Source organism: Apostichopus japonicus, chromosome 13, assembly GCF_037975245.1.
Source record: "Apostichopus japonicus isolate 1M-3 chromosome 13, ASM3797524v1, whole genome shotgun sequence".
Classification (NCBI taxonomy): Eukaryota; Metazoa; Echinodermata; class Holothuroidea; order Aspidochirotida; family Stichopodidae; genus Apostichopus; species Apostichopus japonicus.
The window spans coordinates 22,318,707-22,343,399 of record NC_092573.1 but is presented as its reverse complement, the minus strand read 5'-3'; the positions used below and the strand labels follow the sequence as shown (position 1 = coordinate 22,343,399).

Genomic DNA, 24,693 nt, shown 5'->3' with positions numbered 1-24,693 from the left:
TGTCATGTTTGTTTGTTTATTTTTTTATGCAAAGAATGTTTTGTACTAGCTTTAATAGAAAACTCAGGCAATTATAAAACTAATTAAGGAGACTTCGGAGAGGAAAATATTTTGGTATAGCGACAGTTCAGATTTCGAACTTGAATTACCCCTATAACTGACTGTTTTGCTTTTTGTCTTTGGCGAGGGAGGGGTGGTAGGAATGTGTGCCAGGGCGGGGGGGGGGGCAGGGAAGTATAAAAGGCGTGCAAAATGCTCATGATATGGAAAACCGATTGGTCCTTATATTTCTGAATTATAAGGTCAGGTGAGGTTAGGTTCTGGGATAGTGGATCGAATTGGTGGGGCACGGTGGAGCGGTGGGGTCGCACATTTGAAACTTCCTCTGTGCCCTCGGAAGCTACGGTACGTTATGGACGTAGTGATTTAATATACCTATATGTGTATATGATACGATGCAGGCCTCTATTTGTTGCTGATATTACACAGACAAACCGAATAAACGTGACAGTAGCGTCCAGTAGAATTATTTTAACCGCATCGAAAGTTAACAAATATCTCTAAAAAAAAAAAATTTAGTTCCCATCTAAGGAGTTTTTTGTAGGTTATTTTATTTATCTCAGTTTTAATCTCCATATATTATGAAAGATGAAATCAAACAAGGGCTGGAACATTATACAAGTTACTGGAATATACGTTGAGATGTAAATAATAAAGTATTCCTCACAAAACATAAATAAAAAACACTTCAATGTTGGCCAAATTAAAGCTTTAACCTTATTCACAAAATTTTCTTTACGTTAAAGTGCATCATTAAATTAATTTAAAAAAATAGATAAACAATTACTCATTAATAACGGTGTACATAGTAATTATACAGGTTACAAGACTAGCCGTCCTTTTAAAGAAAAAAGTTAAACCACCCCCCCCCCCTCGCCCCTCCCGTTAAGTTTGATAATCTTCGAGCATTATATATTAAAATTCCAAAGTCGACAGGAATCTTTAAATGAGACACAAACCCAACCATCTGCAAACAGCTGAGAAATTAACATCCTACCTTGAAAGTATTCTTCGAACAAAATTTTTAAAAAGGCTTCAGATTATATAGTGTCACTATATATAGGCCTATATGCCATCACAGATTACAAAATGAAAACTCCTAGACAAAACATCAGATATCTTCCAAAAGCTTAAGGAGCAAGAATTTCTTAGCTGTTCCGGGCCCTGAGTCGTTCAATTCTACGACATCACATGTCTTTATATGCTAATGATGATATTTCGGTTTTTGTCTCATTTATGTATTCGGTCATTTAATTTTATTTTTATTTTTGATGATGATGCTTGCGTTTTGGAGGATGTCTTCTTTTATATAAGTGCAATATCAATAAATAAATTGCAAATAATATTCAATGACGTAAGCATAGTGTATAGGTGGTACAAAATGAAGGTTAGGATATGTAGGCCTACTATATGGTACTGTGCTAAAAATAAGAGTGAAGAAAATGACAAATTTTTAATGTAATTTCCGAAAGCGATGCAGGTGACCTTTAAACACATTACAAGTTTATGACTAAACCATACAAGCAAAGATGAAAAGAGTTTAAAAGATCAATGAATGCCTTTTCAAAGCATCCTCGTAAATTTTAAACACTTGATAGCAATAGCAAGTTTTATTCATTTTACATCAATTTCACGCTATATAAATGTCATGAGAAACGGATAAAGTGCCATGCGTCTCAATGAAGAATGGAAATGTTTAAAATAGATTTTACAATTCCTAATTGTTCATTGAAGGGCTATTTCAAAGCCGTACACATTGATAAAGCAGACATAAGATAAACAGTTACTTTCTCATCCCATTGTCATCCGTATTTCCTCAAATTTTAATAATGGCTGAAAAAATACTAAGAGTAGGCCTATATACCAAAACTACTTATCCGGAATAAAAAGTCTGACCATCCAATATTGAATGGCTTGTGTGTTGAGGTTTTAGACATGGGTGACCATTGTTTAACTTTCTAGCATATGTTTCGGGGCAATTTAGAATGACCTTTGAGGTTATGAGTCCACATACAATTATACATATGTATACGTGTGTCTGCATGTTTGTGTCTATATGCGCACTACAAAGAGGACTATATGCTAAAAAATATTGTCATTCCCATAATTTCATTTTGATTTCTCTGTGTAAATACAGCTTTCTGCTCATGTTAAAGTTAACGTCTCCGTTACGTTTACTTATTGAGATTGATAACAAGCAGCTCAGGACAATTTTATGCATGTTATAGGAAATACTTAATATGAAAAGTTGCTATACTTATAAACAAACTACTCACGAAGAACTGACGTCGTTAATGACCTGTTAATTCATTTAGCGAAGAGAAAGAAACACTATAGGAATGTGAATTAGTTTGCTCATTTTTATGCTATATACCAGGGTTTCCCTAACTTTATCCCCCCCACGAACCCCCTGTGGATGTCAGAGTTGTCCACGAAGCCCCAACTTTTCGAGACACGATCTGAGTCATTATTATACTTTAGTACGCATAACAGTGCTTGGTAAGAGATCAAGTATCACATTCATGGTACGTTACTACTATGGCAACATATGCGTATGGAACGCGAAAAGAGTTTGTCGATAGGTACGACTTTTGTACATTACTAAATTATATGATATATCAGATTTCAGTTCAACAAAATGTACTCTAGTTTTGACTTTCAGAAACGTTACACGAACCCCCTGGGATGGACTCACGCACCCCCTGGGGGTTCATGCACCCCAATAAGGGAACCCGTGCTATATAGGCTACTATACTGTATTTTAAAATTAACATTACCAGAATTTCACTATCAAACGCAGACAACTGATTTGAACAAAGTACAAAGAGTCAAGGAGATAGAGATCTTATTCATAGTATCTTATACTTACATAGTCATGTCATTGTGTTTTCACATTTATAATACAAAATGAAACCGAGATACAAATTTGTCGATGTCTTAATAATTTGGATGCAGGGTTAATAATAAATAAATAAGTAAAATGATCATGAATGCAAAGAAAGAATACAAACATTGAAAGAAAACTTAATCATCGAATTTACTAAAAAACTGAATATTTTAATTTAAGGTCCAGCCTGCACTAATGTATATTATTATTACATTACTTAATACAATTTTCTTTATAGTTATTTACATATCTTTAATTGTATTGTGCACTTCGTGACTACTATAAGGTCCACGAAGGCTTAAACCGTGCACTTTCATCATCACTATACATCATGCATTGTTCCTCGGTGACTACTTGTTTGACTACTTAATATTTAAGTTTAAATAGGATTTTAATCAAATTACGTTCTATAAGCAATCCCACAATATTACATAATCATATGCATATTAGATTCGAATTGTGTATTTTTTTTTTTTTTTTTTGGCAACCAAACGGAGGCCTCTGCTGCTCAAATAACTTCTTTTAAGTGCCGTTCTGAGAAAAACAATATTTAAGACTTCAAATTTAGCTTGGTGTCTCATTTTGCTTTATGTTTCTCGAAGGAATAACAGCTAATTTTTAACCTCCACATTCACAAAAAGGAAATGATTTTAAAATAAGTTCATCTATGGAAAGCGATATATATATATGGCAATTCCGTCTAATATATTACTTATTTGTTTTTAGTTACTTTGGTTTCCTTGGTGACTATTTACACCGATTTGTTTTGTGCTGCTTTTCTTATGAGTCTGCGATAAGTTTTACCTTCCGAACACCAGTCTGGAGCGATATCGAACGATTTACGGAATGGTGCCCTGGTTTGTTGGAACTGACTACCGAGATGCATGTAACCGTCGAAAGATGGCGCTCTACGCATTTGTCTATATTGAGGACGAGCACTGTTGGACTGCTTCTGGTAAACATTTGGCATGTTGCTTTGCCTTGTATGAAAAGAACAAAAGAAGTCAGTGAATATGTCATATAAGAATTTTTTTTAAATAATAATGGATGCTTAATGTATTAAGGGTGACTATAAGTTAAATAATCTGTTATTTAGTCAAAATGGCCGCGTGATCGATTTAAACGCGGAAAGATTGAAAGATAAACCGTACGTCTGCATATTTCAGTTTCCTCCTAGCTGAATAATACCTGTTTTCTAGCGCAATATCGCCGAAGGTTCGGACAATTTTAATTTATACCATTATGAGGACACCTACGGCAACTTGACCAAAGTTGGTACAAAGTTTGTTACCGTTTGCTAAGGATGCTTTTAAGGGCATTATGACAAGGAAGTTTGGCGTTGATGCCGTCGGTTACATTAACCCTCAACAATTGGTACATATAAGACAATGGCTACATTGTGACGTCACTCTTTTCTTCGAGTGTCTATCACTTTGCGTGAAAACCAATTCCATGAAATGTAACTCTACTTAGATTGACAACAATAATTGTCTACGTGTTGTAAAATTTTAGTAATCATTTTTTTTTCGTAACTTATTATAAAACATACTTATGTAATTTAATTTCGGTACGTAACATTTGCACCAAAATGATATAATACACCACCAATGCCTTTGTCCTATAGTTCGGCATATACTCTACTTTCTTTCAATGATGAACAAATTTGTTGTGGTTTTCGAAATTAATATTTTGCAGCAGTTTTTTTTTCCTTCTTCGTACGATCGTGAAAAAAGAAGAACAAAAACCTGACTAACAAATAGAAAGTGAAATTTCAAGGATTCTTGTTTAATATGATATGAGTTTTATTAGCTCAAGTGTCTCCTTCAGTTATTGTTACCATGCACAATATGCTTTTACGGTATCAATCAATTCCAGAGTGCATTTTTTTGTAATATTCGTTTATATCTGGACTGTAAAGTTGTATTTTCAAAGAGACTTATTTTGACAGGAACTGATCAATAAGGCTCATGGACAAACCTCCGCAATATTGGTTGTGTTTGTTTATGATGTTTATAGCAATATTTTTATGTGGTTAGGAAAGCAGGTTAATTACACGTATAAAACTTGACTATAACTGCACAGTTGCATATAAACGCAACATCTCTGTATACTTGGCCGTGAGGTTATCAATGACGTTTACCAAGTTCTGCCTGTTTTAGTTTCTTGAAGAGGAGGGGTGTATGTTAGGGGAAGTGTGGGCAGGGGGAAATCACTTGGAGAACGAGGTATAGCAACAACAAAGACAAGAGTATATTTATAATATAGAAAGCCTGTAATGTCATTTAGAATTGATATTCAAATCCTCAATGTTATACGTCATCATGTAATGCCTCAAAAATATGCTAGAAAGTCATAAAATGGTCACAGTATTTTTCATTACTGTCACCAAAGTTTTCCTCTAATTCTGCAGAGCTTATAGTTTGCTATGTCAGAACATGAAGGAAAGCTTATTTTGAAAAAACTTTTTTTTGAAATCACTAGCAAGTTAACAAATTCTCGACAAGACCGATGACCTAGTTTGTTCCAATTAGCCTCACCTGTCTACGTCATCACCCAGCAGTTTCATCATCTGTTGCACCACCTGGTCCTCTCTCGTATTTCGATTCGATTTACCTCCAGCTACGTAAACTCCGGTCGCATCAGGTAGCATGGATCCCTTCCTTAACCCACCTTTATCAGTACGTAATGAGTTGAACAAATTGAAGGCAACTTCTCTCTCTGCGAATGAGAAGGATGTGTTTCATACGAGTTAAAATATTCGTCATTTGCCGTGACTATTTTATAATTTCAATGTCAGAGGTTATTTTTCAGACAGGGTAGCCTCATCTTGATTTGAGTGGGTGTGCCTTGGTTCTTTTGGGTTGAAGAGGGGTGGGGGGGGGAGGGGCGAGGTGAAGCAGGTACATCACTCCTCTAAATCACCCAATCTTTTCTTAACAGGAATGATCGTCGTTTGTGATCAGGTCAGCGTTACTTTCGAGGTTTGCAGGTCCGAGTAGGAAAAGGTTAAACTTTATTAAAAGGTTGACCTTATTAGATCCAATTTAAGCATTCTCCACAAAAATACTTCAGCATTTTTAGGGTGCTGATGTAGACTTTCTTGCCTTCCTTGGGAAATGCGATCAATTTTTTTCTTGTATATGACGTGATTATTTTGCGGACAACGTTTTTGAAAGTTCTACATTCGAAGATTGAGCTTAGAGGTATATTCACATGAGTATGCTCTGATCATATGAATGTGAAAAGGGAAAAGATGGGGGGAGGGGTGGGGGTAGAAGATAGGGGTTGTATTTTCACTTAATTCTTACCATATTCATTTGCCCCTTCCACCCAAGACTTCATACGGGGGCTGTAAGTTGATAGATCAGCAGCGGTCATGGGACGCTACACCAAGAGAGAAAAGTGAACAAGGTGAGAAACTTAATGCAATTGGTAATGAAAGCAAGAAGAGATGCGAAATCTGAAAATCACAGGTAAATAATAACAAGAGGGGAAAAAATAAAGATATGAAGAAAGAAAGAAAATCATACACAGAAAATGAAAGGGCAAAGTAAAATTAGCATCTTCGTGTAACATAACATAGAGAAATGATACATTAATGTTAAAAGACACCGCATATATATATATATATATATATATATATATATATATATATATATATATATATATATATATATATATATATATATATATATATTTATATATATATATATATATATATATATATATAAATATAAATATATATATATATATATATATATGTATATATATATATATATATATATATATATATATATATATATATATATATATATATATATATATATATATATATATAAATATATTAGGTTAAGACGGAATAGGAGAGGGTATAGTCAGTGGAGAGAGAGGGTGGAAAAGACGAACAGTTGCTTCCTGTGTACCCAAGCCAAGGTAAATGTACAATTAGCGAGACATTGATGAACTGCATCCAATCAACATGTAAGCTACTTTCGTTATCCTCTTCAAGCAAAACAAAACAATTGCTAAGTGCTAACAAGTGCTAATAACTAGTTTTAACTTTCTGTGTGAGGTGGGTAAATGGATTTTACACTCCCCCTCACCACCCTCCCCATTCCTTGATCCGGACCTGATAATAAGTCAAACTTTCCAAGCCAAAGCATTAGAATATTGCTGTATGCCCATGCATGTACATGCACTAATATACAGATAATGTCATAAATTATCAGTGATAGATGGGCGGATTCTTACCGTTTCTTCAATACCCACTTGTTCAGTGTCGAGGCTACCATTGGTACTAATTTTCAGTTGGTCAGTTATTTTGGTTTCATCTGCAGAGGTTGGTATCTATCGAAGGAGGATTAGTATTAAGTAATAGCACACGGCAAGAAGGAACAATAGAGCACAGAGGACAATTATAAAAAAACAATAGTGCACAGAGAACGATTAGTACATGTATAGCCTATACTGAGAAATCACAAAGAAAAGCATCGTAAATAGCAAAATAAAGAAAACTGCAGCATGTGCGTAAAGAAGACGTTCATTTATACAAACAGAGATATTCTTCTATAAGTTAAGCATTTAGGAGATGGGGTCCGGAAGTGAAGGTACTAATTGCCCATAAGTTTCATTGGGGTGGTGGAGGGGGGGGGGGGTAATGCTGTATCATGTAAAAAGAAGAAAACTTGCAATGGTAAATTTGGGAATACTGAAGACAATTTGCGATTTCGCGGGTAAATCACCAGTTCCACTCACTTCCTAATTAACACTGCCCTTGATTAATTATGATAGAAATTTCAGTTTATTTGGTTAAACGTTCCATGCAGTCAGTTTGAACTTAGCGATCAATCGTAACTAAAATAGTATTATATTATCTCAAACTTAACGTTCATAAACTCTTGAGAGTCGATAAACGAGAGAGCTATTATTTCCCAATATAAAACGTTCTCATAATGTTGTGCTCTTCGAATGATATATATAAATATTGTCGTTTGTCATAAGATCATAACAGAGTAGTGTTCCAAACTTGTCTCTCAATATCCAGAAAACCATTTTCTTAATCGATAAAATGTAGGGATCATTTTAATGCCTTCCATTAAGAAAAATCGATCTCCGTCCATATAAAGTTGTTTATCTTCTTTTTTTCTACAAGCAATCATAAGTGTCTCTGTTGTCAATATCCTATTCAGCATTTCCCAGCATTCATTTCACTAAGTCACGTGACCACCTGTCCGTCATTTTAACCAAAACAAAAGCGTACAAAGCGTTCTTTGTGTTGCCGATTAAACTGCATAATCGATAAAGCTAACATCACCGTCAACAATAAACTGATCATGTCAAGCAAACAATGGCCTGATTTCCAAAAATAAATATTTATGTTGCTATATATTTCTTCATATCACGTAACTATTTTATTATTCCATTGTCACAAGTGACGTCATTTAAGATATGAATCAATTAACAATAGCTATTATATATAGTTTGTATTCCTGTCTCATATTATACCACCCATTCTGCTGATTCCATGTTTGTTACTAATAAAAGCCGGATAATGCGTTGGCTTCGAGGAATATGTCAGTAACAATTAGAGAACCTTTTTGAAAAATTGAAGGAGAAAAAATGGAAAAAATTCAATAAACAAGTAGAAAAATTACACAAAATAGAAGCAAGACACGCCAGGTTTGCTTCATATCGCTCTCAACTTTAACAATGTTTACCTCATAATGGATCAACATGATGTACTATTTATATTTGCCACATTTGACGACTATAGACATACATGCATATATGGGTCACATGAATGTTATCACAACATTAGTCACAACAGATATGCTTTATCAGCATCACTTCAAATATTACGCCGGGGGAGGGGATTGGGGGAGGGGTGGGCTAGGGGAGGGAGAAGGGGAATAGTTTATTTCATGAAGGGGGTGAAAGAAATTTCCCAATTGGGTGACCGTAATTTGGGTAGTTATATCACTTACCCGCATTGCTTTCTTCTGAGCGACTCTTTGAGCTTCGTAGGTAACCGAGCGGGGTCGCGGCGACCCTGTCGAAGTACCAGGCGGGGTCGTAGAATGACCTCGTTTCATATTCTGAACGAGTTGGCTGCCGGACGAATTGAGCAGTTTCGATGATCGTCCATTGGATGCGGAAAGAGTCGGTTTACCGGATCGTGGCGGTATCGGTGTCGTTGCGTAGTCTTTCGCGGCTACCCTGTAACTGTTTCCTCCTGGGAAAGATATTATTGATGTGTAAAGCAAGTTCGGTATAGTTACAGGTTTGTTTGAAATTATAAAATAAAACGAGAACAAAAACAAACAAATAAAGAAACGCAAAAGGCGACAACACAACAATGGTTTAACACATTGATCTATAATTGTATACAAGCAAACTCTATACCAGTTATGTTCGCCGAGAGTTGGGGAGTACAAACTCTAGCAGCCATGTTCGCCTTGAATTGGGGAGTGGGGGCAGGGCGATGACCCATTGCCAGTATCATGCAACCTAAGTCAGTCTGAGTCCTACAGTGTAACAGTCAGGTATACTGGAGTAATATTGTGCGTCGAAGTGGGGATTTGACGAGTATGAGGGGAACGACGGGAGGGGGGGGGGGTTAGGGGTGCAATTCCATTTTCCAAATGCCTTCAAATGTTCACAAGTCTTACAGTGCATCAGAGGACTTGTCACACCATCAATTATTTCCATCACTTAATTCGTTTTGCTATTTTTTTGGGGGGGGGGGCATTGACAAACAAAATTTCCATTCTCTCGTAAAATTCACCACCCCCCTTTCCCCGCCCCCACATTTCTTTCATTTCAACCGTCCCGAAATTAAAAAAACTAAAAATGTAGCGTTTTGGGTTGAAAACGTGGACAAAACATTTCAGGATTATCGCAGATGGTCCATTAACTTCTCAAGTCATCCAATCCCTGCAAAATGAAAAATGAAATTGCCTATCATATCCCCGTCCCGAACTCATAACAACAGACCGCGGCTCAGGTGATCAGCGAACGTTACGTTGGTTTCTTGCCTCTGTCAGTGACCATCACTGAGGGGGGGGGGGGTATACACCGTCAGATGGTTACTTACTCTCACGTTTTAATTCGCCCCTGTCTCCCTTTCTTGAAGTTTCCAGTAATTTTAACGATTCCTGGATAAAGTCACTTGCTCCTTTGGATGTGGTCTTACTAGGGCCCTGCAAGGGTACATCTGTTGAGTCAAATGTAAGCTAAAAATTCAAACTATAAAATAGCTTAGGTTAAAACATTATACATAGATATAAAGACAAATTCGAAAATAATACTACGTTCATATATCTATGACAAAGATAGATATCTTTGTATAACTTACAATGATAACACCCCATACATTTATCTTTACTCGATAATACCGATTTATTGAAATAAATTATTAGTTTCTGCTTACCGCCCTCCCTCCTCGAGCCGCCCATTCTCCCTTCCTCCCTTCCCCCTCCCCCCCCCCCCCCCACATACACACACTCAGTTTTAAACAATACCACTCAAAAAGCACGGTTTACCGCGTGTTGTATCGCATAGCTGAAAGTTTCATTCCCTTACTATATGCATTAGCACTAATTTTACCCTGCTCACGTGCACCTCCATGAGGGAAACTTCCGGTGGGTTCCCTGCAATGTTTACTGCAGTTGGATATATAGTTATGACATCAGTTTCATGTAGTATACACGTACCTTGCTTTGGAGGTGCCTCGTGCGATAGTTTCTGAGATGCTTTTAGCACGTTATGGAGTAGTTTGGTAGGAGGGTTAGTTTGGCTGTACCCTAGATTATCTAGGTACCTCCGAGAGGCTTCCTCAACTTTGATTTGTACCACGTGACTATCGTCATCATTCAGAGACTTCGGTGAGAGGAAATCCTACAGAAAATAGAAAGAGAGTGTTGATTTTGTTTCTTGCTATACGTATTAATGAAAATGTTATCGGTGCCAAGGAGTGGGCGGGTGGGGGGATAAGTGAGGGAGGGATGTGGGGTACATATCTCCTATTTTGCGTCATCATATCCCTCTTCCCACTGCGCAGGTGAAAATTACCCCCCCCCCCCCACCAATACTATACACACTATTGCAAACAGCGCAAAGTTTAGAGATATTGAAATAGTTCCTATATCCATTCGCACAATTTGTTTTCACAGCCGAACGGGAATATACAACGAATGTGCTCAGCCAAAAACCCCGTCGGGGACTTCACCTTATGCCCCTCTCCAGCCCACCCCCTATAACCTTCCCCACTCGGCACACCTGTTGGATCCTCTCCAGCATCTCTTTCATCTCTCCCTCCCTAAAAGAGAACAACTCTCCGTAAAAGAGAACATTTGACAAGCACCGTAACAGTACACAGAATACGAAGTCTACCTACTAAACGTCTTAATTTGGGTAATTTACTCAATACGTCGTTCTATATTGCGACTTAAGTATATATTCGACAATCAGGCATTCATCACTTGACCTTTAATTGCTGACAATGTACCTGGGGTACCGGTTTATGCTTTCCAACATTGTGAGCAAATTAATCATGTATAGTTTGTGTACAGAGAGAGGCTCACACAACCGTCTGTTAAATATCATGGATGATCGTTAATTTTTCTTCACATACACTGGGGTACTAATTGGATAACATTTGGAAATTCCGCTCGCTTGATTTCTCAAATTAAAGATTTTATAGGATCGTTAAGGGGACCTTTAAATGAGCCGATAAATGGAAATCTCACGAAACGTGTTTTGAAAAGAATTGTCTGTCACGTGTCAGCTGCCAGCGACTACCATGTAGTTTCCGGAACTTACTGCACATGCGCAGATTTTAAAAAGATTAACAAAGAAACCTGTTTATGATCTTGAAATGTCACACGGCTAACTATACATTATATATAAATACTTATTAAAGTCACGGGCACGGCTTGAAGTACGGATCAAGAAGGCTAAGGTAACTTTTCTTAGAGCAAGTGTGAAATTGCCGGAAAGTTTCCTTGAAATGGCAGGACACTCCGGCAATTGTTTTCAGCTTTCAAATGGGCAACGAGGCAATGTTCAAACACTTGAACGGGGCACCAATTATTTTTTTTTATCGACGTGACAGAAAACAAAAACGATTAATGACATTGTTCGAAAAAAAGCCGAACGTCTACAGATCTTATCATTTTCCCGAAGTTGTTTAATCGATGTTTCCATGCGCAAATATCCCTGGAGCTTGAAGCAAGTTTAGATCGAGAGTTAGTTGATGAACACATTCATCAACTTAAAGGGACACGGCAGTTTTTTTACCAATAACGAATGATTTTTAAGAGCAGTACGGGAAGTTTTAAAGACACAGACGGTAATCTACTTCGGTGCCATTGGTTTATTAGAGCGCTACTTCTTGAGTGGAAATTAAAAATCATCAGATAGCCTACATTTTTTCTTCACCTTATGCATTGGGGGGACTTGAAGCAAAACATTCGCCGAAAACAACTGTATCCTTGCATCATATATACTATCTAGGTTAAACTAAGTGATATAATACATATTAACATGGTCCAGCATATGAGGATAACCCCAGCATAATCTGCATGTAAAGAAATCTGGTTAAAGTTGACCCTTTCCAATTAATTTCAGGTAGTATAACCGCCCCCACCCCCACCCTCCCCTCTTTGTTTTAGAAATACGTTTTAGCATTCGTGGACGCACTCTTGTTGACGCACTAAAGTTACTAGTTACTTTCGGGTAAGATGCAACTTTGTTGTTTTCAGACATGAAACGTTCAACAAACGTGTCGAATAAATATCATTGTTGTGTTTTGGCACTTGAACTGCGCATGGGCATGCGCAGAATTGCACATTTGAAGAAGAGAATATTTACATTATAAATTTGAGCACTGAGTGTACCATTTCTTTCGCAACAGGCATTCATGTTTCTTTAACTTATTTGCATGTATGATTCGGGACGAATGTTGTTTGGTTTTTACTTTTGTTAATAATGACTGGAAAATGTTTCCATTTGACAGCGTATACCACAGTTTTCACGGGTGACTTCATTGTCCCACGTGACTTGTCTATACTTGCATGGGCCAATCGCAGCATTTCTAACACTCCGTGGCTTCCTTGCAAAAGCAGCCATTTGTTTTGAGAACAGATATTTGTTTTGAGGTGAAGTGCTAAAAGCGAAGCTAATATTTATTCATGACTGGTTAAAATGTCATAAGTCAATTCAATAGATAAAGAGATATTTACTGAGGACCGGTAAGTGATACATCATGAAAGGTTGTACAATAAAATAGTTCTTATTTAAATTAGCGCAGTCATTTACCACAGTTTACCTTGTCCTTCACCTTTGTTTTGTTCTCTTTACATAGGGATTAAAACTATACCCCCCCCCCCCGCTATTTACCATCACCGCAAAGAGAGGAATGCATAGATGACAATAGACCACTTGTTATAACATGTATTGTTCTTCTGTTTCTTTTGATGAGTACGGTGGAAAAGTCGATGTCGGTCAACCCCAGCTGAGTATAGGAATTTATATGATAATCCATTTCCTCAGAAACCGGTCATCCTCATTTGGCCTTTCATGATACAATGCATTTTGTAAGAATTTCATTATAGTTCTGAGGGAAAAGGTCACCCGTAGATAGGGCCTGGGTATGAGAATAAAGAAATGTCCCTATATCCTCTAGCACTGAGACCGAATCATTAGCCTCAAGCGTGGTAGAATTATTACCAATTAATAACATCCAATTCGTGAACAATTTGTCAATCTACATATACTGTCCATGATACACACATACATTTATTGAATTATTTCAACCAGAGATTTGAGAACAAACCAATCAATTAACCATTTACCTTGTTTTGTATATATATGCTCTTCTTATTTTTATGTATTTATTTATTTTGGCGTCGAATGTACGAACAGCTTAGTGTTACTTAGAGAAGGGCAACTCCCTGCTTAGAGATGCAACATCACCCCCGCGAATTCAAACTTTATTATATATTTTCACAAAATATCACCCCTTTCTGATACTTAAATCAATCCGCATCGTTTATGGTAGGCCGGATCATATAAAGTGGGTTTTCCCATTTGAAATGACTTTCTAAATTGAAAAGATTCCAAATTTGAGTTAAAATGTTGATTTGGGAGCCACCCGACGTGTAAGTTATAATCCATAAGCCCTTGCGGGTTTCTCCCACATTAGTGGTCGCTGAAGCGTCGTAAAAATAATTGATGCTATACTGCTGATCATCATCATCATCATCATCATCATCATCATCATCATCATCATCATCATCATCATCATCATCATCATCATCATCATCATCATCATCATCATCATCATCATCATCATCATCACCATCATCACCATCATCATCATCATCATCATCATCATCATCATCATCATCATCATCATCATCATCATCATCATCATCATCATCATCATCATCATCATCATCATCATCATCATCATCATCATCATCATCATCATCATTTTCATCATCATTATTATCACTGTTACACGACACTCATTTGGAAAAGAAATTTACTCGACTAAACATCGGCTATAGACAAATGTAGTCTAGGCTTCACATTAAATAAACTATTAATACTACTGTCATGTCTCTTTTTAAGATCAAATCTATGCAGTCCCCTTCTTCTGCCCTCCCCCCCCCCCCCCTCCACTTTCTTCTAATGTAATATATATCAAAACTGGTCTTCACTAAAACCCAACAGCAAATGCAATTCGTTTGTGTGATTGGCCAAGTTGTATCCAATTCAAAGGTAATGGTAAAACAAAAATGAAAACATGCGAACATTTTGGATATGCTTTTAGTGTATGAAAAAATTTCATTACGACGCATGGAATCATTAATTATATACTTTCTAATAAACGTTCATTCAAAAATGAAAGAGGCGCCACGCCTTTGTTCATTTTCATAAGTTTTGGAGTATTCCGTTATTTTGTTAACTTTTCTCCATTTTATAAGACGAACAAACGTGAACGTTGGCTGCTAAGTTAATTATGCAGTCCAGTCCAAGTGTGTAGACAAGTACCGAAAGCCGATTTTGTAGACTTAATTGTACCAACACGAGTAAACAATACTTTAATATAGGAGTGAAACTTACAAATGCGTCCGAGAGACGTATATAGAGAAGAAATAGGGTATGCTTAATCGTTTCACTTCCGTCAAGGGAGTAACGCCCCTCTTCTCCTATACTGCTTCATTCGTTTTTCAAATACAATCTTACTCACCGCTCTAGGGTGGGGGTTATTTCTTCTGAAAGATGACGTTGGTCTTGCTGGCATTCCTTTCCAAGAGCCCCTTTTGCGTTTCCCGTAATCATTATAGTACTGAGATTTTTCAAACTTAACTTTTGAGAGTAAAACAGGCATTTTTGTTGACGACAAGATTTACAAAATTGAGAACTTCTTTGAGTAGATTTTCGTTCGAATCCCTCACCCTCGAAGAATTAAAATAATCTCTGGCCTTTTCTTATGTTCTGTTTACTTTCCGTCCTGGTTTATCTTAAAACTGAACAATTGAGAATGGCTGCTCTCCACCTCCGTACAAGACGAAAACTTGCACTTATAGATGGCTACAAATGCAGTAAATTTCAAAATCCAGGCCGGGTCGATTCTTGCTACATTTACACGATTTAATTTCCGAGTTTTCACAATGTTGGCAGTTGATGGACGTATATGTTAGTAGATCCGCGAGATAAAAGTTTAGTCCTCTGCATCGGCTAACAACCTGGTTGTCTTTAAATTTAAAGTAACGCATGAAATCTCCTATGAGGTAACTTCAAGTGGTAACAACTTCTTATATCCAGCCTGTTATAACAGTTCTTCGTGTGTATAGTTGCAAAATCCAAGTTGACATTATCTCCGGATGCATGTAGCAACGTTTATGTTACCTACATAAAAACTCCTTAAAGCACTTTGCCTTGTGTATACATTAAGCCCATTGAACAGCCCAACTGCCGTCTGCTTGAAGGCACCCCCGCGAAGGCCATATACGGTCGCCAGGCAACGACAAGCTTCTCCCGCCTGTGTCTTGGTAAGGTCTTCACACTATTTTGTCCCGTTGTCATCACCCTATCACGTCTTTTGTGTTACGCATACAAAGTCGATGAACTGAACCCGACTCGATGTTTATTGATAAAATCTTTTGTAAAGTAGCCTGTTACATTGTCAGATTCACAGTCGTAATGTATTATACAAACACGCTAGTTGGCCTTACAAATTCATTGTCCAACTTCATAGGTTAAAGATTTTTAAGGACATTTCACTTTCAAAGACTATTATGATAAAATATTGATCTTATCTTTCTATCGCATATTTATTTATTTTTTTGGCATCGTATACAAACATCAAAGAATGATTTATTGGGGATCTGCAGTCTTCTGAGAAGATTGTAAATATTAGACAATCTTAAAAGTCTTCATTAATGACAAAAATCATAAAAAAAAAATCGACGATATCCATGGTATTAATAATCAAACTATTAACATAGGATAAAAAAAGGAGAGATGTGGTTTTGTTGCATGCAGGGGTGTGGTAATAAAATGGTTTGAGTAATCAAGACGATTTTGCTAAGAAATCGAAGACGAGATTGATATCACACCATGATTAATTTTTCTTCTATCGTATAGGCCTGCATTTGATAGCAATGCGTACATTTAAGGTATCATATAGGGCCTACCATTATTTATGGACAGTTTTTTCTTTATTTTTATTTTTTTCACAAGCTTCTGAGGTAGGGTTGCATTCAAAGTAAGACCGGGGTATTTTTGGGGTAGATTTTTTTTTGTTGATCATAGGATGCCTATAGCTGTAGAGAGTAAAGACTTGTTTGGCTAAGACTTGTTTGTCTTTAGTCGTCAGTTTTACCCATTTACCGAGTGTTACTCTTAATGTAAGATTGTTATATTTCAAACCATATGACACCCTCTTATATCTAAGTTTTCACTTAATAATATCTAAACATCAAAGAATTAGCTAGTGATTTTTATCTGTTCTGAACATTTCTTCGCCCAGCAACCTTTTCATGTTAGTGTATGTAACTTATTATAAGTGTTAAGTACATAAAGTGCAAATTGATCAATTTCAACATTATCCACATTTTGCTCATTGTCTGATCATGTAACTTAATTGGTTATACGTTAATGGTCAACATTGGTATGAAGTTTAAGTGCCGATTAATAATAATAATAATACTTATATATATACTTATACTTATATATATATATATTTATATATATATATACATGTAACTTAACCAGGATTAGAGTACGCGTGCGGACTCGTATACAATTTTGATAAAGTTAGGATAGAAGCAGAGTACGATAGGTGAAGGGAGGGAGGGGGAAGGCTTGAGGAACCATGTAGTACTCGGAGGACAATGATTCCCCTTTTTGCACTCCTAATTTATCGTTAAGGCATATATAACAATGAAAGTACAGTATTCTTTATTCCCATATTTTCCCAGCACCCTACATATTTCATAGGCCCATTGACTCATCCTACTCCCCCCCCCCCCCTCAATCCCTTTTGTCATGCCTATAACTGGATCAGTCTTTGCTGATATCGGTAAAAGTCATCAATGAAATAATTTTAGTAAATTTTCAATAGTGTTTTTACTTCGATAATCGACAGTAAACCCCAATAAAATGAAGAAATGAAGTAAAAATAACTATGTGTTCTCAATCCAATGAGTTTTGAATGTAAAAAATACTGACATGAGGTATGCGTGACCTTTTTATTAGAATTTAAATTTAAAAAGAATATATATACTAATCGCTTATCAATATTGAATCGATCTAAAAAATGGTAGACTGTTTTAGCTTGATTAATTTGCCACCTTATTTTCAGTAATAGTCGATATCTTTTGCTAGACATCAGCGACCAAACAGAAACTGTTGTTTTAATATTAAGAATTCCAACTTTTCCAATCATATTCAGACTTTACTGGCATTTGACAAAATCAGGCGCGGATCCAGGGAGATAGGGGACGGGCAAAGAGGGTTAAAATCCTGGATCTGCCATGAAATTGATATTTTAAAAGATGTTATGAAAGTAAAAAGCTTCGAATTGTTTACTAAATTTATACATGATTATGTTTCTTAATTACTGTATATGAGACGGCTTAAGGTTCTGAAAATTGTCAAAAGCTGATAAACTGTATGACAGGCCGAAGTCGTCGTAAATTCTCATTCCTCACTCACTCTACCCCCACCCCACGCCCCCCCCCCCTCGATTAAAAGAAAGGTACACTTCATCTGACAAAAGTAATTGTTGAAACACATCTAAAAATTCTATCGTTATTTTTCTTACAATGCTGAATGAGTTTGTTGTATTTCTAATTACGGACATTGTGTTTTTGCGATTTGACTTTCAAGCCACAAACAAGTCGTATTTTAGCTATAAAGTAGTTTGGAAGTAAGACATATATAACCATACTTCTGCTGCAGCCGATTTAAGTTTGATTCCCCCTGAGAAATCAAAATTAGGAGTAATCACGCTGGTGACGACAATTATGGATTTCGTTTAATACCCATGCATTTCCGGTTATTGCAAAGTGGAATCTATATCACACTGTGCGCAGATAATATATACAACAGATGGTTTGTGGAAAGTTCTTGCTTTTCAAAACATAACCTCGACTGAGTCAAATACTCCTAAAAGTACCGTTAAAAAAAGTACCTTTAATTTACTTACCTTTAATTTACATATATACATATACTAAGGTTGAAAGTTGTTTATACCAATTCTTGAATAAATCTGTATTGGTGTATAGTGAAAACATGGTCAGGAATTGTAAGCCCTGCACTCCTGCAGTATATGTTTGATTTAGATGGGGAATAAATAAGCTCCAATATAACACAATGGGGGTTTAATCCCCTCTACATCCAATACAAAGGAGTGCTCGACACGCCCCGCCCCTAATGCACCCCTTACTCCACCCGTATACTCCTTTCTATACGAATGAGATTATCTGATCAAATAAGACAATGTCGGCAATGTTTTTTCCTGGAAGTCGGAACCGATGACTGACACCTGTCATTATAGTATCTATTGTTGTCGTTAATTATAACTTTTAAGATAAAATTGTGACGTCATCCCTTGTCGTTGATTGACCTATAGCAGCAGGGGTTAGATAAACCTATTTGTAAGATATTTTCCCCACACGGCAGTTCCTTTATCGTTCGATATAATAGCTGTAAAGTGCGAATAGTAGTGGTTATTATATATGACGGTAAGTCTATAAGCTAAATATCTTGAAGATAAGTCTGACTGACGTACCTAGTGTGTCATTGAAGGTTTAGATGAGAAATTAACAGATATCACAGGCTCTGTTTTAAAACAGGCCACCGGTAACTATACATTGAGCCCCCACCCCCCCACCCCCCACCCACACCCACCACCAACACAGAAAGTTCGAGAGCTTTACCACCACCGAGGGACTCAGCATTTTTTCATGCACTGACATGTGGTAGTCAGCACAGCGCCTAGTTACACTTGTGGACATGACCTCTCTTTCTTTTCTTTTTATAGAATTTTACAAATATATCAGATCAGATGATTTCGTTTGACAAGTTCACTCAGAGTACCAGACTTCCTATACTGGGTCCAATATTTGGTTCTCTATGGAGTTATTAACAACGAAAGACTGACTGGAATATTACAAAACAAATTTGAAAAGAGAACACTTTTGGCTAGAACGTTATCCGAACCACTGACTGGCCTCAGGATTACAAGTGCTGTTTTTCTACAAACTGAACTAAGTTATTCTTTTTGTAGGAATAGTTAGATGGCAATATTCTGTAGCAGTTCATGACGATAACAGCTTCACCATGATTTCTGTATAAACAGTAGTTTTGGATGTATAACATGTGGTAAGTATAAGCAAGTACTTTCTTTGAAAAGTAAATCGTTTTCACAAATAATGGAATAAAATCTCAACATATATAGCTTCTCACATCAAGCTTTTGTCTTTTAGTACGGCGATTGACTTTAACAACAAACAGCAATTTAAATAGCTGTTTTTGAATGTTTTTTTTTCTGTCTCTATAATCCGGAAAGTTCACGAGTCATGTGGGTATGTTAGACTGAGGTGCATTCAATCATGTCTGTATGTCTGTGTGTATATGTCTGTTGCTTGTGAAACTGAGGTGCATTTTAGTCATGTGTGCATGTTAGACTGAGGTGCATTCAACCATGTGTGTATGTCTGTGTGTATATGTCTGTTGCTTGTGAAACTGAGGTGCATTTTAGTCATGTGTGCATGTTAGACTGAGGAGCATTCAACCATGTGTGTATGTCTGTGTGTATATGTCTGTTGCTTGTGAAACTGAGGTGCATTTTAGCCATGTGTGCATGTTAGACTGAGGTGCATTCAATCGTGTGTGTATGTCTGTGTGTATATGTCTGTTGCTTGTGAAACTGAGGTGCATTTTAGCCATGTGTGCATGTTAGACTGAGGTGCATTCAACCATGTGTGTATGTAAGACTGATGTACATTAGTCATGTGTGTATGTTAGACTCAGTTTAATTAAATCGTGTTTGTATATGTGTTGCTTGTGAGACTGAGGTGCATTTGCCATGTTAGACTGAGGTGTATTTAATCATGTCTGTAACTTAGACTGAGTTTTATTTCAACCATGTGTGTATATGTGTTGCTTGTGAGACTGAGGTGCATTCAACCATGTGTGTATGTATGTTGCCTGTTAGACTGAGGTGTATTAGCCATGTGTGTCCGTGTGTTGCTTGTATTTGTCAGATAGAGGCAAAGTTACAGCACAAAGTAAATGCAACTTTAAAATGGAATTATCTTTCATTTCCAAATTCCGTACAAAAATAGACGAAACGGTCAGAAAGGTTGCATTAGTTTCGACTCAACATCAAAGCCAATGCACTTGAAGGCTGATCAAAGGTAATCTCTAACACGAGCTATAGTAACTGACTGGTCAAAATAGCTGGCATGTTTATTGTTTGTCAATATAACAAATTAACGTTTAGCATGACACTTTCAAGTGACCAGAGTAACGTAAACGGGACGAGGCTGTTTCATTGGTCTGACTAATAACACCTGACAGTCTCCATGGTGATGTACCCACGCTGTACCTCAAAGCCTATATATTTTTCTGTGTTTGCTCGTAGGAAACCTATACACGCCATATGTAGGCTAAGGTGTCTATACACGTTGTGCATATAGGATCGACTAGTTCCCTTATACTGCGGAATAACTGCACATGCATTCTATAAAATATAAAACTTGGTTGCAACAGGTTGCAAGTGAAGGGGAGGAGTGAATCGGGTCCCGAGGGGTTCGGGGAGGTGGAGGTCGTGCACGTATTCACTTGGTACACTTTAGCAAATAAATATATATTTCAACTATTCATAAGAGATTCATAAGAGGACTAGAAATTCCATAGAGTGTACTTTGTAAATAATTACATCACGCTGGGCGAAACTGCTAGAATTTAGAAGAACACACACATACACCAATACACCGATACCACACATATACACCAATACCCAAACACATTATTGAAGGGTAATTAGTCTTCCCCCACTCACACCCCCAACCCGGGACTGTTAATGCTTGATAGTGCCGATGAGGATCCATTCGGCAGATCACTGGCGCTAGCGACTATAGTCTCAAGGTCAAGCGACCCCCACAAGCGGCTTCTTTGAACTCTTTCAGGCAAGACATACCCACCTTTACATATTTCGGGCTTGTCTGCAAAAGGGGAGAGGCAAGTATATAATGCCTTAGGACCCAAAGGGTGATCATATGGACCTCCCCCACCCTCTCCTTATAGAGAAAAATTGTACTTCACAAGTCACACCACACACGGCACAAGTATTGTTATGGCTACTATTAAAAAATGTTAAATGAAATTGGAAATATCCGTGGAAATATCGTTGGATAAAAAGATGGATGTTAGTTTATTTCGTGTTACTATGGTACACGCCCTCTACTTTATACCAATAAAATGGCTGGTTTTATATTAGCCATGGTTATAATGGTATAAAGTCACTGAATAATTACAGAAGAAAGTCGCTATACAAAATGCCGGCAGTTCATGCATATGATAGCTAACCTTCGCTTTTTATGAAAGTCAAAAATACTTAATATGATTCTATTATCAACCATGTAGTGATCTATAACGCATAGCCGAGAAACTTAATTAAAAATAAGACACAGTATCGCACATAACCTCATCCTTCATAAACCAGCCCTTCATTTATTACCAAACTGAGAGCACAACAGTAGCAAAAGAGAAGATATTTTTCATTTATTATTGTTGCCATCTATAGTTTTATAATATTGAATCGTGTAAGGCCCATCCAAATATGAAATAACATCAGACAAAGATCTATTTAGTCTATAACTCAACAAGCCGAACTTGTTCAATATATCCGGACGGATATGTTATTAAAAACTCAACTCGATTGTTCTTCGAGTTTGTGCTTAGTGAATCAAAAATCTTTCGATACAAAATATTGGTTTTGAGTATGTCTTCAAATTGAGACAGACTATGTCAACCCAGTTAATAAGCTACCTCACTATATATCATCAGAGAAATATTACAGTGAGGAGGCTATTTTTCTACCTTGGTATAATACGCTATATAGGATATGCTAGATGCATGGATGTAATATTTTCTCTATATTAGAAGGAGATATTAAAATAGACATCACCTATTAATCGAAATGATGTGGTATACCAGGTAGTAACACCGCCCCTTCCGCCACCCCGCCCACGAGAAGGTCAGACGTCAACATACATGTAGGCACGTCAAGATATGTGGCAGAAAAGTCCCCCACTCCCCCACCAAACACGTAAACAAACACACACACACATACAAGTGAGTGAACAAATTGATCGTATTCTGTAAGCAAAGACTTTGAGTGAAATAACTGTATATCGTACTTTTAAAAGCAAAAAAAAAATAATAATATTTGTAAACTTAAAGTCTTTCAAAAGCAAAAGAAAATTGCTTTATTTGTAACTTAAAACCTTTCAAAAGCAAAGAGAAATATGCCTTATTTGTAACTTAAAGTTTCCCTTCACTTACATAGAGACTTGATGGAAGGTGTATGATTAGCCAGTAGCCATGGTGCCATAACAGATGTTAAATAATTTGAGAAAAGTCATACTTATACCAGGGAGTTGTTATGGAACATAACAACTCCCTGCTTATACCTTTGTAAGAGAGATGGGTGATTTGCAACCAAACAACAACAGACTGTCAGTAAACGTATATGTATGTTATTTCCACATCAAATTCGTATAACAACCGAACTTCGCTTAGTTTATAGATACGGACGCAGACGATTGGGGCGAAAGTCAAACAGGGGATTATGTTCATTACATGTTAATTGAAACAGAGGATTACGTTAATTACATGTTAGTTGGCCCTTTTTCTTTCTTTTTTTGAGGGGAAAAACTTCTTACGACAGAAAAGAAAGCATTGAATGAGTAAAGAGCATGCACAGAATAATAAAAATTAAAACCTAAAAAGACATTGAAGTGTGAGGAAATACTTTTTACTTTAGGTTACAGTATAGTATTACGTGCTTAGGATTCCTCTTATGAGTTGCCATCTTTTGTCACGTGTGTCCCTAGCAACCCCGCCTCTACTTAATATCACTAACTCCTGTACTATGAAACACATACCAGAGTAAGATTGGATTTAATTAACTAAAAGTTAGGTCTCATATCTATTTAAGGAAAGTCGACCAGGAAAGAAACTTGGGCACGAAAAACCAAACTACCGAACGACTGATCCGCTCTCTTGAACCCCAGTCCCCTCTAAAGTTGGGTCACATTGAATCCAATCATTAAATGACTGATGTAATTACACACAGTTATCAGTATCAAACTTAGCCGTATCTTTATACTTATTTGACTATTCAACTTACCCCAGTCGGATGTGGTTTATTAGAACGCCAGTTACTGACAGGTCCTGGTAGGACTCCAACAGCCAGTGTCTCGTCCATATCTTTAGCCTGTAACAGGTCGATGTTTCCACTTTATGAAAACTTAACTTTAAAACAAAGTGTTAATTATGTTGTTAATGATCTTCAGCCTATACCCTTCCCTAATGCGTCGACTGTTAATCGGGACTATTCCAAAACTTCTCGACTTCGAGTACTATATCATAACTTCATATATTTCAATATATATGTATTAACACAGATGGCGTTCCTTGGCAACGTCGATACTATGGTAACAACACGCTAAATACAGATAAGCTCGGCGTTACCAAATAGAGAGCACACAAAGTTCATATTGACTCACAAATTTAAATATTAATAATTTGTTTTATGAACGGTCGAGTAAACATGAGAGTTGGTCAGTACACTAATGCCGTCTATAGCTAATAGTGCGGCCACCTATCGTATACAGATTTGCTGGATGTCTTTAAAAGTAAGGCAAATAAGTGATATTGGTTTGAAGAAGTTCAGCTGTCCGGTGTATTTATCTTGGCTCTCGCTGAAGTCATCAATATATAAATTGCGAAATATTTGCCAATGTATCCTAACGATGCTTTAAAAGTCACGTTTCCCTCAAAAATCGTAAACCGTTTAATTCTTCGTAGTCACTTCCTTGTCTATCTTCAATTCTTACTCTGTTACGGTTAATGTGTGTACAACTACTGATCGAAATGAATTATATCAGAACGACTTTCTCCCAGAACAAGAGCTGTGTCAATTCAGTGTCCTCGTATCT

The 24,693-nt window shown here is 36.8% G+C and overlaps 1 protein-coding gene across 3 annotated transcripts; it reads right to left on the bottom strand.

The window, feature by feature from the left end:
• Positions 1 to 587: 587 nt before the first annotated feature.
• LOC139978723 (uncharacterized) lies at positions 588 to 24,693 on the bottom strand. Of its 3 annotated transcripts, none has more exons than XM_071989178.1 (8): positions 23,883 to 24,693; positions 10,660 to 10,843; positions 10,041 to 10,160; positions 8,932 to 9,179; positions 7,199 to 7,294; positions 6,256 to 6,331; positions 5,485 to 5,665; positions 588 to 3,927 (listed from the first exon to the last, which is right to left on the bottom strand). In XM_071989178.1, exons 1-8 carry the CDS (start codon positions 23,958 to 23,960, stop codon positions 3,699 to 3,701), a joined length of 1,212 nt encoding a protein of 403 aa, XP_071845279.1. In that variant the 5' UTR covers positions 23,961 to 24,693; the 3' UTR covers positions 588 to 3,698. The 3 variants fall into 3 exon arrangements, with proteins under 3 accessions (XP_071845279.1, XP_071845278.1, XP_071845280.1); XM_071989177.1 differs by lacking the exon at positions 23,883 to 24,693 and adding an exon at positions 15,204 to 15,955; XM_071989179.1 differs by lacking the exons at positions 7,199 to 7,294; positions 23,883 to 24,693 and adding an exon at positions 15,204 to 15,954.